Here is a 17,261-nt window from a genome sequence, read left to right as displayed (position 1 = left end):
ACCCTACACAATTGTGGTATTACAACAAATATAAAATACAGTCGAGTCTCGATAACCATGTCGTGTTTGAGGCACACAACTAGAAGAATACATAATTCGAATTGATTTATATTGAGATCGAGTTATAGAGACTCGACGGTTGTAGATGTAATATTTTGTTTAGAACCTAAAACTATAAAGTCATTAAGCTCGAGAAAATTGTAATCACAGACCATAAAATGTTAATTCATCATTATCAATTACTATAATTTTCACATTATCATGAAAACTATTATCTTTACTACGTAAAGTTCAATAATACAGAAACTAATCATTCGATATTACAATTTTCTTTAAAAAAAAAAATTATATTTTATTTTATACATTTATTGTAAATTGTATTTGATCTGTTTGGAATAAAAGGCAATTGTATCACTGCCGGACACTCCTTAGATGCCTGGAAAAATATATGTATTTAAAAAAACAAAAATATTGTCTTTAAGTGAAGGTCAACTTTAGAGTTGAATATTATTCCAAAAATCATAATTCGAAAAAATTCACTATTAAAGGGAAAGGGCGGCAAGCGTGCCTGGTACACACCCAGTGGCCTGCAGTTACTGCAACAAATATCTTCTCTGATAATCAACTTGGACATTTTTCCAAATGTCTAGGTAAGTAGCACGAACGAATGCATGCTCGATGAGTTTCACTGTTTCCTCATATTATAATGAATATTATTGTTTCCGGTAAACATTATTAAGCCCCTCTCAAATCGGTAGGTGCAAACGCATATCCGTAAAATCATAAAAATTATTCAAATATTTTAAACTGTCATGTTAATATTTTTTCCCAACATTTCGTGTAATCTCTCAATATGGGTGTTATATGTCCTAATATATATTATTACATTTGATGGTAAGGTATTATATACTGCCGACGACAAAAAAAAAAAAAATCAGCCTGTATAACGACGAGATCATCATAAAATATTAAAATATTATATTATTTTAAATAACACGATTGTTCCCGAAATGTATACGGACGCGTACTTGTTTTAAATATTATTCAATTAATAGTTATTTATTTGGACTTTGGAAAGCGATTTACGAATCGTTTCGACTTGGCGAGTTGAAAAACAACAGCTCGTAATAGTTATTGTTTGATATTGATTTGCTGTTGACGATCGTATTATATAATTATTATGACCATTCTAATATTCATTGTCGATTAAACTAATAGAATGTCATTTTCACGACTGAATGTCTAAATGTATTTACATTTTTCGTCCAAGAATTAATAAGTTATAATATTTTGTTTTGTTACTCGTAAAGTTTTATAGCGCAATATGTGCGCATAGCGATATGTTTTCAAATTAAATTCGATATTAATTCTCTCGTCATTACTGCAGCAGTTATATGCACGACAGAGATAAGAACCGTTTAAATTGTTCCCGTTTACATATTATACAGGCGAGGCGTCGGGAATTTGTATTCAAATATTACCCCTACTCCACTACAACGGTGTGCACGTCTGTAAATGCTGATAAACAAATAATTAAAAAACTATCGTTTGACATTAATTATTTTAAATAAACGTTTAAAAAACGGACGAAAAATTCGTTAACGGTCATCGCTATAATAATAGTTATACGACTAAATAAAAATAAAATATTGAAACGTTCGCAAAAATTGTACGCTGTTTTCAATATAATATTTTTGGATGTTGCAAAACACTTAAAATACTACACAGCCTTATGAACTCATAGTCCCCCGATTATGGCACTATAATACGACCATCTCGCCAGTGCCACCCACTCAACAATTTTTCATTTTTTTTCCATGCAAATTTTGGCAAATGCATGCTGATTGCATGCTAATTGCTTGTAAAAATAAAATGTAAATGTTTGAACAGGTGGTGGCGCTAGCCTCTCTCGGTCGTCATTAAAGCACAATTTTAAAACGTTTACCTATTCAGTTAAATCTACTAGACTGGGAAAAATTTTTAATGAATAAAACTGAATCATCCAATAATTCATTACACTGTATGCCATTTTGTCAGTATCGTATCAATTGATTAAATAGAAAACGTATGGTAAAATCAAATTCGGGACTCTCACTCAAGATTGATATTAATTTGATAAATTTCATAAAAATGATTAACAACGGAAGAAAAAACATTTTGTTTTTCAACTCTTAAAATCAAAAAACAATAAAACGAATCCAACGATACTTATTGATATTTTATAAAACTATTATCAACTAACAAAACCTTAGTAAAAATGCTGCTGTCAATAATATACGATGTGGTAGAAATTCGAAACGTTTCACAACATTAAAATTCGTTTTCTATATTTTCGAGACAATCTCTATCCATTGTTTGTATTTCATAGTAATATCGTAACAATATAATATTTTACCTCCCTTAAGCCCCGCAGCGGTCTGTACCGAAAAAATCATCTCGACCGCGATGAGATTTCAAAACTCGTCTAATGTTCATCCCATCGCTTTACTCGTGTGTAGAATAATTAATTCAGAGTTCGGGACTTATTGCACACAAATTGTAGGAAATATGCATGCACATAAATGCACTTAAAATAATCGAAATATGCAACTGGATAATTTTGTTAATGGTAATTAAAAAGTTTAATTTCTTCATTTTAATTTAAACAATTTTTTTTAAATTAGTTATTTTTTGACAACAATTACACTATAAACGATAAGTCGATTATCGATAGTACCTATACGCAGGAACAATTAGGTATTTCCGTAGTTGCCCAGTCCTGACTCGTTCTCTGATTCGGTTGATTGACCGACGTATGAATAAAGTATTAAAAAATAATAATGTTAACCTTTAAAATAAATGTACTTAAATAAATCGAAAACTGCGTAAATATACTATGAATAAACTGTTAAAATTGGTCAAATAATCGATTAGCTCGGTAAACGGTGAAATACGAGAGAATATGCAATTAAAATTTTTGTACGTCAATCCGTCATGATTTTAAACAAACTTATATCTTACTTAGACTATTCTTAAACTTCTTTATTATTAAACAATATGCAAATGCAACAAGTCCCGAACTCTGGTAATAACTGATTACATTTTTTTCTACGTGAACCAATTGCAAAAGCGAAATGAACGAATTCGTTGTGGTTTTGATTTTAATCAAATTGTTGGCATGTATTATCAATAACTAAAATAACTGGTTCGACCTACAATCGAAACCTCAACCTAACCGTCGAATATTATTTGATTACACGCGCCTTAGCCTGTGTATTGTCTTTAATATCATGTAATTATTGCTGTTATCCGGGGCTTCTATTATATATTATGATAATCTTAAGATCGGGATCTCGAATGATGTGTGCAAAATCAGACGCTAATTGCCTAAAAAACAGTGGATTTTCATGCGTGTCAAGGTGAGTTGCAGGTCGTCCATCGCGCAATAGTACCTACCTGTACTTCCGAGACGACACCGAGACGAAAGCTGCATCGCCGCCGTTGGACTGCTGCTGGAGCTGCGGCTGTTGCAGGGCCGGCGGCGCCATGGGGCGATCGGGCTGATGTACTTCCGGTCCGGCTGCGGCGTTTCCGGCGACGACTCCTACGGACTGCAGCTGCTGCTGTTGCTCCTCCGCAGACCTGTGATAGTCGCGCAGATATCGGTTATCGGTGATCACATGCACGACGCCGTCGTACTCGCTGTCGGCGGCGACGGGCATTTCAAATGAAAATTAATAATTGAGTTTTTTTTTCGTTGTTGTCTGATACAATTATTATTATATTTTAACGATGTCGCCGACTATCGTGAGACGTAACGTCGTGTTACGATAATATTGTGTTACAATTGTTATTGTCATTATTGTTGTGATCGCCGCCATCGATAATAACACTCATCGTCAGGTGTCCGCTGCAAAGGTCCCGTCCAAAGGACTCATCACCAAGACCGACCGAGACGGTTGCTGGACAGCACGTCGGCGGCAAATCATGCATGTTGTAATGTGCAACACGACCGTCCGACGGCAAAACGTGTCGCTGCCATGCCACGCGCGTACGTATTAAATAAAAATGGCATTACAAAAAAAAAACCACCCTCTGCGTGTGTCCGAAATATCAATCAATCGCGTCCACTCGCCCTCACACGCTCACACCCCCATTCGCATCCCTCCCAAACCTCACCCCGTCGACCGTGACCGCCGCAAAACTGCGAGAATTTACCGGCACGTAACGAAATTACACGTACCGAAAACATAATAATAGCGTATGAAATTATAAAAAAATCGAGAAAAAAAAATACCGTACCTGAAATAAACGGAATTCGATTTCATCGGAATATGAGAGGTGTATATTGAGATGAACGCGATACGAAATTACCAATAACAATATTCCCTTATCCTCGAAAGTGTGTAAATGCAGTCATCCGCGGGTTATTTTTTTTAAATACATCGATTGGTCCCACCCAAAGACGGATTTTACTAAAGATCGTTTTCGATAATCATTTCGCCAAGTCCTCCTCCGAGTACAGTAGTAAGGGTGCAGAGTTTGTAGACACATTTTTTTGATTTGAAACGCTACCTGGTGGAAGTAGTTGTCAGAAATAATTACCTTTTTTTCAAATAATATTTCATGTCACATTCGTGGAAATTTACCACTAAACGTAATTATCGTTACCTGCTGCTGTTCGTGTCTGCGATAATAACGCTTAGTATGATTATTATAGTGTAACATTGTTTGCATTGAATGTTATATGCAAAAATATGCAATGCGAAAAATAGATAATATTTTATGATACGAGTCGACTCGTGTGGACTTAATTACCAACTCATTTCGTGAGATGATATGGAGCGAAAAAAACATACCAGTTCGGCTATTACGATGAGCTGTACTTAAGTCGCAGCACGTAAATTCTAAGTGATAAGAAAAAAAATCGGTAACTGTGATATGTGATTTTCTGATAAGATAATATTATGGAAGTGTCCGTTCGCATTGTGATGGGAGTCCAATAAAAAAAGAACATTCTGCAAAATTGAGTGAAAACATTCGATGCCTGCAGTGCGCCGTTTGGTGGGATTAAAGATTTTCGGCGCAAAAAATGCAAATTCCCAGTCCTTTTACTATACCTACAATTACAATAAACATCATGCACGGAAATGCATAATAATATGTTGTCTCCGAAGAAACAAAATGACGCACTGACACAACGGTTTTAATATCATAAAATATGTATATTATCTGTATATTCTGTCATCTTGTAAAATTTGATCAGCGAACACGTTTTGGTGGATTTAACATTTTAGGTCCCCAACTTTTATCCTCGTAGACCACGTGCCGTTTTTTCAACTTTGGTAGACCCACAATATTGAACTTTTGTAAAGCCATCGATGTGTTTTTGAAAGCTTATGTAGAGGTTTCTCGAAGCTACTGCCTTGAATAGGGTTTACTGTAGAGTGATATTTAAAAAAAAAAAAAAAAACCGTGCAAAGTTTGTTTTTATTCATTCTAATAATGACAATATTTGTTTAGCTTTTTTAATTATTCTATATAATAATATATATAGACATTAAATGTTGTGTATCGTCCGCCTTGGCACAATATACGTGTTTTTGACTTCATAAATCTCGCAGACTCCTACTTATATCTCATGCACCCCCGATTTCTTTTCATTGATATGAACCCTTGCAAAGAACAAAATGAATGCATAACAGAGACGTCAAAAGAATTTCAATCGTTTTATACGTTTATACTTGTCAGCTTTATCTACGATGCACAATATAAGAAATACTGCAGACACGTAGTTCAACTAATTTCGGATTTCGCTTCGTTTGTACGAAACAAACTATCAAACGAACCATAACAAGAATATATAAATTATTTTTGAAAATCGGTGCGTTTAAGTGCCTTGTAGAAATAAGATTACCAATCCGCAACAGGTGATGCTATTTCCAGAGCTTGTAATCAAAACGAAAATTTTGATTCAACTTCAATTTCGTATATCGACTTTTGTTTTTTCTGGTTTAAATTAAAATTATTAAAATTTAATTTCTTTAATTTCTGATTGTATCAGTATTATCGATATTATAATCTTATGATTTTTACACTGATTATTGATAAGATTTTGAACACAGTTTTTCTTTTTTTTTTATTTAAAATTCTGATTTCTAACTACGACAGACTTGGCTGTGTAACAGGCTTAAGGAAACGAAGTACTACTTATTTATCATAACCTATATATTATTATTATGAATAACCTTACACAAACACAATTTTTTTTTTAAATTTTAAACGATTTGTATATTGTTATAGAGAATATAAAACGATTATTAATTAGGAATGAATTATTGAATTCAATTTTTTCGATATCAATATACATTTTGAATGCAATTTGAAAATATTTTATTTCATATAATCTAACGATTTCCATCGATATTTAACATCGACTTCAAGTCCTGGTTGATGGTTGTATTATTTTTGTTAGGCTCGTTTAGTCGTTTCATTATGTATATTATTGAATGTTCACACATTTACGTTCATGGTTGACATTACATCACAACAAAATTATGTCAATTTAGAGTCACTCTGAAGTGACTAATGCTATGGCATCCATGGTATTCTGTGGCTTAAAAATCATAACTGCTATAACATGATGTGACCTTTAATGTGTTCAGATTATAGTTGGTATTCTTCACAAGCGACTTATATTTATTACGATTTATAGAAATTGTATTAGCCTTACTAGTTTTTCAATCGAAATCCTCAGTGGGTAGGTCATTGACGTTATTGTATTGTTGGTACCTACTAAATGTTAGAGTGTGTGAATTATATAGGGTTCGATAGAAAGATCTGACTAAAAAAAATTGACCTTAATTAAATGCATAAAAAAATTTGTGAAAATTAGATGTATTGTTGATGAACAATTTAATAAATACCTACTCTTGTCAAGAAAATCTCAAAAATAATATTTTGAAAAAAATGTTTACGTTTTAATTTATAGCTAAAAAAATGTTGGTATTTTAAAAAATGTTATAAAATAAATTACTTTTTTGACTTGGATAAACGTTTCCTGTCAAATCCATCAAAAGTCTTATAATCAGATTTATAAATTGGCTGTTTTGAAATTTTTCAAAAAAACTTGAATCAAATTTTTAAATTAGTTTATTCAGTTTCAAGAAAAAAAAAGTATACTAGCCGATACTAAATGTTATAAAAAAAAAAACAATTTTCGTTTTAAATATTGACTATAGCAAAAGTTATTAGTCACTTATTTCTGTTTCACTCTATATAGATGGTTGTGATGTCCAAAATAAAAAAAACCCAATCCGATTGATTAATAAAATAAAAAATATATTATATATACAACATGTATTGCACTTGTTGACATGACAACGTATTTTTTCTCGATATTATATTATAACTACCTACCACATACCTATAATATAGGTCCTATATATTGTGTTCTTAACGCTATTAATTTTAATTTTTGCTTTGATTTTTTAAAAGCGTATTAAATTGATTAACTACAAATAATACGTGCATGTATAGGACGTAACTGTGCGTTTGTTAATATTTATAATATATATTTTAAAATTAATCGATTCGCGACAAATTTATTTTTATGAAACTCCGAATTAATTAGTTTAAGTGATCAGAGCTTTTATATTTGAGTGGCTGAAATTTAAAGACAAAAAAAATCAAGGAATATGAATAAAAAGAAATGCACACCATTCACGAAGAATGAAATAATTAAAAACAATTTGTTATTCGTCTCTAAAACAGTGTATGTTTTTTAAACTTGAAATTATTATTTAAAATGCAAAATCGTAAAAATCTTATAATTGTTTTTTCTGTTTTTCCAATTTAACGTTTATAACTAATTATTTTTTATATGTTTGACAGTCGGCGAAATGCTGCGTGTGATGGTTCATAATTTAAACTCGAATTAACATTGCTCAACTTTACAGTGAAAAAAAACAAGTTTTTTCGTTTAAAAACTTAAATAAATAAATTTCGCGATAATTGAACTATAGTTACTCATAAACAAATATTTGTCGTTGTTTGATTAATATTTATGCGCTCGAATAAACAATTATAGGTTAACGTTAAGATTATGTTGGCCCGAAAAAAAGCAATAATCGAGTTATTTTTTTTTCTTTTAATGTCTTACTGTTATTCACTTATCGTGACGGCTGTGCATAATATATATAAAAATAATAAAACCCATTTACGTTAGTATATAATCGTATTTTCCTATAAAGTCACCACTTCTAGACTTCCGGAGACGACAAGTAAATAAAAGATAACAATGAATTACAATAAAGAATATTGTGGAATCGAGTGGATATTATTGATTACCGGGAAATTATGTATTTATTTTTTTACCTGCAGCTTGCCTAAACACACAATGACATGGCTACCTATATACAAATAATATGAAATAAACATAATTATTATTTATACAAATATTATTACTTATACTTGTTTGCTGTTATTTAATTACAGTATTATACATCAAATACATAATATATTATAGTATTGATGAGATGGAGAGCCAAATATTAAACGCCGAATAATGTGTTCGAAATCGGTAATATTAATTTTTTTTTTTTATTGATCCAAAACCCACGGAAACATGGGTCATTGGGCTTATAAAAATATAATTTAATCGATTGCATAACAAGATAATGTACCTACTCATTCTAAATGATTTTAAATTTTGGCTTGCAGATTGGCGGCACTGATAAATATAATATGATGATGTTGACCATGGATTGACCAGTGATTCGGACAGGTTGTGAATTGTTCTGAATTCTGATGTTGTGATATATTCGGCATTTAGTGAGAATGTGTTTGATGGTGACTTGGACACCGTAGGCGGTAATAATGTCGTAAAATTCTAAAATATTGAAATATACTATGAAGCCGCTTGGCGAATGCTAAAGTCAATGTTTAATTATTCATTTTATTCTGAAAGCTTAAGCTTACCAAAAATCATAACCGTAATTTCATCGTTAATATAATTATAATTAATTATAATTTATATTATAATTTTCAATACAGTTCAATAAACGTCCGAAGCCAATGCGCATACGCAAAATAGTTACATTTTTATGCCTTTTATTATATTCATGTGGATACAATGTTATGGATTTGAATTATTAGCCGAAATACCTACTCCTCAAATCACAATCATCTTCAGAGACAACTTCCAATACATCACAGCCGCCAATCTTCAAATCAAAATTAAAAAAAAAAATTGTAGAATACGTAGACAATGTATGTAATCGATTAATAAATTATTAATTGTAAACCAAATGGTCCATGTTGCCGAGGGTTTTTTATCAATAAAAAGCAGGCAACCTTACACATCGCAAAGCGTTTCATCATTCAATATTATGTAAAATATTGTATTGAACAATGTATGTTCACGTTTCGTGTCCTCCGCCTCCGCCGTGCAGGGGATTGTTGGGTCAATTTAATATTACGATAATTATTGACAGCAATTTGATAAGGAAAACAAGACGAAGATGTCATAAACCGGACGAATGACGATAATAATATTATATCAAGCCAACTGGTTTGCACTATTGGAGGTACCTCCTATACTATATTATTATAATTGATAATAATTACCTAAGACATTAATTAAGGTCGGAATGACGAGACTGACGCAACGAAAAAATTACAACGTTATTATTTTGTCGATAGCGTTGTAATGCGATAATCCAATTTATATCCATCGGTTGTACGTAGTGTTTTGTTGTTGTTGTTTTTGTAGTAGATACTTACAAACACTTGTTCAGCTAACCAGAACATCCGAAAAGAAAATACCGATTCATCATTTACCTATACGAATACTGAGTATTATGATTTTTGACGACTGCTAAATGTACTTTACTCTTTGGGAAACGATGATTTAAAATAGAAATCGCATCGAAGAGTGAACTTGCAAATAATTTGCTCCTCACTGTGCGGTTTCCTTGTAGGCAAATCAACAACAATATCGGTAATCGCGTATTCTACACATTCTACTTTTTGAGGGGGGGGGGAGTGATTAAAAAGCAATAGATCCTTGTTAGAAGGATTCGATTTCCTAGTGCTAATCGAAAACAATTATTCGTCACTGACTGGTCTAAAACACTGTTTTCTGGAGTTTATACTTTTATAGTAGCGGTTATACTATTTTATTTATTTTACATTTTCGTGTCATATTATTATTGTACAGTGAAACGTACACAGCCAAAACATCGAAAATCTACCTAAAAGATAGAAAGCTTCCAATTAGAAAAATCTGTCTCATCACTACCAACGCTCTGTATTACCTAGTGTCTCAAACGATTACAAGGTCAGTAAAGTATATAGATCATATGTCCCTAAATACTAACTTTTCCGTTCAGTGGCACTCTACAGAGTGCTCTCCCGATCTGGTTAATTCTTGTTATAAAGTTCTCGACCAAAATTACTTATTGTACTTGTTATGAGTATGGATTGTTAATTTATTATATTTGTAATAAAAAAAAAAAATGCTAACCCGCTCACATGTGCACGATAAGAGAAGTGGCGAAAATGCCACAACCCATCAAAGCCACTTGTAAAAAATCTATCTTGTCACTCATTGCCTAAAAATCCTGTAATAAGATTCAAGCGTCAGTGGTCAATGGACTTTCTCAGTTCACATCCTGTAAAGGTGCGGAGACACCTGTTAAAGTGTTTTCGCTGGATGATTTCTTCAAAGAATGAACATGTCTTTTTATAATGTGATTCTATTATTAGTCGCGGTCATCGAACCACTAATCGTATGATTAAACATTTAAAAAAAAACTCTCCGGTCGATGTTTTTTGGGGTAACAAACCCTCTGAAAAGCGGATATATATTTCACCGACATCCTATAGTGTCCGGAATTTAGAGGTTTCACTACCTACATAATATTAATTTCTCACTTGCCAAAGTCCAAAATACAGTCTACTGCAGATTAAGACTCAGTCCTCGGCTGGATGAGTGGGCATCGTAGTCGTCGTCGTCGTCGTCGTCTTCTTCTTCTTCTCCTCCGTCTTCGCAGTCGCATATCGCACTACAGCCGCACTCTGTAGGTCGGCTAAGAATAATTACTAAATACATAGCGATGTTTAATTCATTTCATATATAGGTATAGTTCGAACGAGGAAACGCTGGGGACCGCCGACGGAAATATTTTGAAAATAATATAATATATTGTCGCAAACTGCTGGGGAAAAAAAAAATTAATAATAACGGTGTTATGATAACGACGACGGCGGTAGACTTGTGAGTAAGTCGACTACTCGTGTGCCGCCTCATATCGACGTAACAGCGACGATGACGGTGGCATGAGGAGCCGATGACATATGGTGTGTGTGTGACAAGGTATGAAAGGTGTTGAATTATAACAATGCGGAAATGGATTTCAATAGCACTGCGTACCTATACATATATGTATCATAGATAAACGAAATGATATCGAGTATTATAGTTCTACGAACTCGTAAACAGGGTGTGCCTCGCTCGGGGGTAGGTCGTGAATTCCACCGATTATACACGACGTCCATCTGTTTTGTACAGGTACTATGCCCGCACCGGAATACTTTGACCTGTAAAATAAACTCCACAAACTAAGCCGATATCAATTTTAGAGGATTATTATTATTATTATTTTTTTTTTTTTTTTCTCCGACGTCATAGACCAGGCGTGTCCAACCCGCTAAAAAATATTCCAACCAGTATTGGTGAATTTTATAAAATTAGAAATTCGTATAGGTAGTATAAACACAAATTATGGTTATAATTCAAAAGATTTTTTTTATAGACTTTTAAGGATTATAATATGTCTTAAAATTTTTTATTTGAATACTTAAGCGAACCTGCAGTTTCTATAATGATGAAAGTCAAAAACATTTATTGCTAAGTATCGTACCTTATAGTGTTTAAATATTCAGTACTTTAAACACTCACAATAAATAAAAAATAACAATGATGAAATAATAATAATTCGATTAGCGAACAAAGATAATATTATATTATTATGACAGTGAATTGTTTTAATTGTATAAGTTTTGACATTTTTCGAAATTCAGATTTAATATCGAGTGCTTAAACATTAGAGCAAAAGTTATAAATTGAGTTAATCGTTTTCCTATACTTAAAACAATCAACACAGTCTGTACTATAATATGTGTCAAGCGATATTCCACCAACGTCCAACGGCACCAACGATATTATAATAAGTGTCTGCAGGTCGCATGCAATTCCTAGTTAATTAGTTATTTAATTCATATTTTACTGCTCTGAAAAAATCTAGCTGGTTATGATTATAACGCTCGCGATTGAGGACATTTTTACTTTAATTTTGTATGCATTATACTAAGTTCACCTCATATAGAACTTCTTTGATGACAACAAAATTAGAGATTATCCAGGTACCCACCCGGGTAGGTTCATTTCAATTACTGTACTTTTGTGTTATTTGACTAAATGCTTAGTAAAACAAAGAACTGTGTTATGTCTACAGAAACAAATAAGTAAATATGTACGTATAAAATATATAAAATAATACTAATACATTTATTAATACCTTTGTATAAATACATATAGGTAACGACAGAAGAAAATGTTGATGTTAAATTTAAATAAAAGTATTAATAAATGTTTTAGTATTATTTTATATATTTTATACGTACATATTTACGTATTTGTTTCTGTAGACATAACACAGTTCTTTGTTTTACTAAGCATTTAGTCAAATAACACAAAACTACAATAATTGATATGCAGTACAAGGGTAAAAATACAATATTTGCGTATTAACTTTATAGAATATACTAAAAGATATATTAATACTTTTTTCGAATAAAATGACAACTTAAAATTAAAATGTTAAAAAAAAATAATAATACACCGATTCATTTGAAGAAAAAGATTAAATATATTGATACCTTAGAATACAAAATAAATATATATATATATATATATATATACATACCAACAATTGAAAAAGATAAAAAAAAATTTGTAAAAAATAAAAAAATAATTTGAAAAAATAAATAAATACTTTGGAACAAAAAAAAAATACTTTGGAACAAAAAAAAAAATATTTGAAAAAAAAAATTAAATAAATACATAAATAAATAAATGTTTAAAAAATATTTATTTGTGTATTTATTTTTTTTTCCAAATTATTGTTGTTTTTTTGTTTTTTTTTTCAACTTTTATTTTTATTTTTTTTTCCAAACTATTTTTTTTTCAATTTTTGGTATGGATATATAAATATATATATAATTTTTTTTTATTTTGTATTCTAACGTACCAATATATTTAATCTGATTTTATTTTATTTTTTAACATTTGAATTTTATATTGTCATTTTATTTCGAAAAAAGTATTAATATGTCCTTTAATTTTCTATATACCTAACTAATACGCAATATTTTATTGTTTTTAAATTTATATTTAATATCTACATTTTCTTTTGTCATTATATGTATTTAAATAAAAGTATTAATAAATGTTTTAGTATTATTTTATATATTTTATACGTAAATATTTAAGTATTTGTTTCTGTAGCCATAACACAGTTCTTTGTTTTATTAAGCATTTAGTCAAATAACACAAAAGTACAGTAATTGAAATGCAGTACAAAGTATTCTGTATACTATTTTAAATATGATATCCAGTACGCGGTCACCGAGTACACGGGTACTTGGATAATCTCTAATTTTGTTGTCCTCGAAGAATATTTCTATATGAGATGAACTTAGTATAATGCACACAAAATAAAAGTAAAAATGTCCTCCCTTTTTATTAATTTTTTTTTTCAAATTATTTTCAAATTAAGGAACGGCGGCTGCAGCTAAGGCGTACTTCCTTAAGTACAAAATAAAAAATTTTACTGCCTCGCCTGCGACGATGCACCCAAAAATAATGAACTCAGAAACGACGCAGTCAGGAACGACAGGCCCTGCAGAAATCGATACTGAGACAGATACAGCTAACTATTTTGCCTATCAATAATGATATAAATATTGTACCCTGTTAGGTATTTATAAACTATATTAATGCAATCTACTCAAAGTAAATGAATACTTATGTCGTGATCTGACAATTGATATATTAAATTTAATTAATAAAGTTAACCATAGAGATGTCAATAGCATATTTATAAAATTTCTGATGTATATTGTTTGAAAATAAAATAATTTTCTCAATACTTTTTTTCAAATTTTTTTTTTTTCAAAATTATTTTCAAATTGTTTTTGTTTTTCGAATAATTTTTTGGAATTTTGGTTTTTTTACGCTTTTTAAGCTTTGTACGTCAATTTTCTATTTATTTATTTGATAATTAAATTAATTTACATGATATCAGTATATTTTATTACTTTTGCCGACACAGAATTTAGAATTATTTTTTGTACGTTGAGATCAGTCCGAAATATAAATTTTACATTAATTATTGTACGGTATGTTTGAGTCAATGGAATTCAGAATTGTTGGAACGTCGGGTTCAATTACAGCTGTACAATCAGTACAACTCAATTTAAGTATGCAGCTTGTGTAAAAACAATTTAAAAATGTACATTTAAAATGTATGATATCTTAGACCTTTGTTATTTATTTACAAGATTGTGAACTTAAAATGTACCAATATGGCATTGATATTGTAGTAAAAAAGAGTGTTATTAATTTCTTTCCTTTTATTTATGTGAAGTGTGTTAATATGTGTCTTAAAGTTTTGATTTATCGAGTATTGTAGGTTTAGGTGCAGAGGGATGCATTCACAGATTTAGCACCCCGCGTTTTAAAGGTCTAGTTGCTTAACTAGAGATAGTAGTAACCTAACCTATTTATTTGACCTGTTAATATTATGTCTGTTTCATTATAGCAGCAGAACTCAAATATTGTAGTTGTCTGAAAAAAATATGTCAGATGAAGATTTCAACAACAACAAAAATAGTACACTTCTAATTATTTGTATTTATTTATTTTACATTATTATAGGGAAAAAAGCTTCAATATAAGTAAGACATAGTATGTATAATAAATAATAAATTGGTCTTTGGCACATTGAAATAATCTTACATAAATATTATAATATATAATATCTAAATCTACTCAAGACAGCATAATTATTACTTAAGTCTTTTGTATAGGTACATTCTTACATTTAAAAAGTTATTCTAAGGAGCTTAGGGACTACGGGATAAACCCCAAAGTATTGAAACTGAATTTATGTTGGTCGGAATTAATAACAAAAATAACAACTATTTTCGATAAACCGATTAAAAAAATCTGATTATTTGGTCTGTTTGACTGATTTTTTTTGTTTAAGTAAGTTACTAAAAGAAGTGTTAAATTAACGTAATGAAATATGTATGCACGTAATATATTCTATAAGAGTAATTATGAAAAAATGTGCACCCATTTCAAAATTTGGACTCGCTTACCGTATTATAAAAAAAAATAATTCGTTTGCGTAAACAAATTGTGATGATAACACAACATTATGACTATCTTTTTTGAATTCATGAACACATCAAATTGACTTAAACATTTTAAAATTTATATAATTATCTTAATATTAACGACTCTATATGGTAAACCGTGAATTGACGAGGTGGATAATATTCTCTCAACGCAATTCTTCTATATTCGTTTTCTTCCAGCATCCGCTCGGAAGTGCCAGCCGTATGGCTTCGATATTTTTGACGTCGTTTGTCAACGTTTTTATATCCTCTTTGAGTTTGTTGATTAACTGAGCCTGTACAAAAAGTAACGAATAGTTATTCAATCATCGCAATGAAATATAATTTATTTATACGCTTCGGTGGGCTTCGAGACTCACTTGAGAAATCTTAGCACTATTGATAGCCGCAAGTTTCTTGTCCAACTCGGCGTTCATCAGCTCCTGTTCGGCCGATTCCAGTCTGCTGCTGAGTAAACTCAGCTTGTCAGTATCTGTTAACAAACAAAAAGTTCAAGCAAATATTTAACGATACCCGTAGCAAAATAATGAAAACTATAAAAAAAAATTATTATTATTGTCATAAGATTACTTAATTTATGTTACAATTTTTTAAAAACGTAAACAGTTGTAAATAAAAATGAACTATTGAACGAATAAAAAAAAGAGTTAAAAAATGAAGAAAAATCTTTCATTACTGTGATGTATACGCTGAAATTTTTTTTACTTACCACTGTCAGCCAGATCTAATAACTCTTTTGATATTTTTTCGACATCCTGCAATGCTTTATCCACCATTTTTTTGGATTCAGATGCTGATGTCTTAGCTTGACCGATTTTCGTTTTTGCCTAAAATTAACGTACTTATATACATAAAGCTTTTGTTGCTGTTGTAACGAGCATATTATTATTAATATATTGTTTTTCAACGAAAACGATTCGATTTATAACATTATAGGTATAATTGTAGAGCCACTTACTTCGTCAATGCTTTTTTGATCCTGTTCGAATTGGGTTTCTGCGTCTTTCAAGCGTTCGGCAGTGTTCCCAACTCGTTTTATCTGGCCCACACTTTCGTCAAACAACTTGTGAACCTCAGACGCCAAATCTTCGGCAGCTTTCTTTATTTTGTTCGAATCCTATATAGACAAATAAAAAAAACAATCATGATAAGTAAATCAAACCCCATGGAAACAGTTTCGTCACGTTGGCACCTGTGTCGCTTGATCAGCGTAAGTTTTTTGTGCTTCTTTGGCGGTGTCTCTGGCTTGTATGGCACTCAGCTCGGCTCCAGCCAATGCTTGTTGGGCGCGTATGGTGTTTTCGTTGGCCTCTTCTATCAACTGTCTAATTTGTGAAACCTGACCTAAGGCCTCAGTCGCATTTTTTTTACTATCTTGCACCTGTTTGTCGAATGCTACAACGGAGAATTAGACCGAATTAATGACAACGCGTGTTTCACGATGTTACACTACACTCACCTTGCAATGTGCTCAGTGTTTGTTGAGCTTCTTCCAAAATCTTTACACCTAACTTAACCGCTTGATCTGCTTTTTCGTAAGAAGCATTTGCTTGTGCCAAAAAGTTTTCCCTGGTCCTCTGCTGCTTCTCGCCTTGAGCTAATGTAATCTCGGATTGTTGTAGCTCTTCGGCTACTTCCTTAATGAGGTTCATAATGTTTAGGTCGGTTTCTTGGGTTTTTAAATCATTTTTGATTTGTTCGGCCTAGAAAATGGATTGTTTTTTTTTTAAACGTTCAAATGTTGGGATAAGGTTATTATTTTTTAATGATATTTTTAGTTATAAAATATGTATCTT

General features: G+C 31.1%; 1 protein-coding gene across 2 annotated transcripts in view; it reads right to left on the bottom strand.

Moving 5' to 3' along the window:
* Nucleotides 1-14,936: 14,936 nt before the first annotated feature.
* The window catches only part of LOC111040902 (laminin subunit gamma-1), a 57,046-nt gene continuing 54,721 nt past the window's right edge, over nt 14,937-17,261 (bottom strand). For both annotated transcript variants that reach the window (XM_022324967.1, XM_022324968.1), the window contains 6 exons: nt 16,925-17,168; nt 16,658-16,860; nt 16,424-16,582; nt 16,175-16,292; nt 15,825-15,937; nt 14,937-15,740 (listed from right to left, as the gene is read on the bottom strand). In XM_022324967.1, coding sequence (XP_022180659.1) covers nt 15,612-15,740; nt 15,825-15,937; nt 16,175-16,292; nt 16,424-16,582; nt 16,658-16,860; nt 16,925-17,168 — 966 coding nt within the window. In that variant the 3' untranslated portion in view covers nt 14,937-15,611. The remainder of the gene's footprint in view (nt 15,741-15,824; nt 15,938-16,174; nt 16,293-16,423; nt 16,583-16,657; nt 16,861-16,924; nt 17,169-17,261) is intronic.

Source organism: Myzus persicae, unplaced genomic scaffold (genome assembly GCF_001856785.1).
Source record: "Myzus persicae strain clone G006 unplaced genomic scaffold, MPER_G0061.0, whole genome shotgun sequence".
NCBI lineage: Eukaryota > Metazoa > Arthropoda > Insecta > Hemiptera > Aphididae > Myzus > Myzus persicae.
The sequence above is the reverse complement of the archived record's forward strand: the minus strand, read 5'-3'. Positions and strand labels throughout refer to the sequence as shown.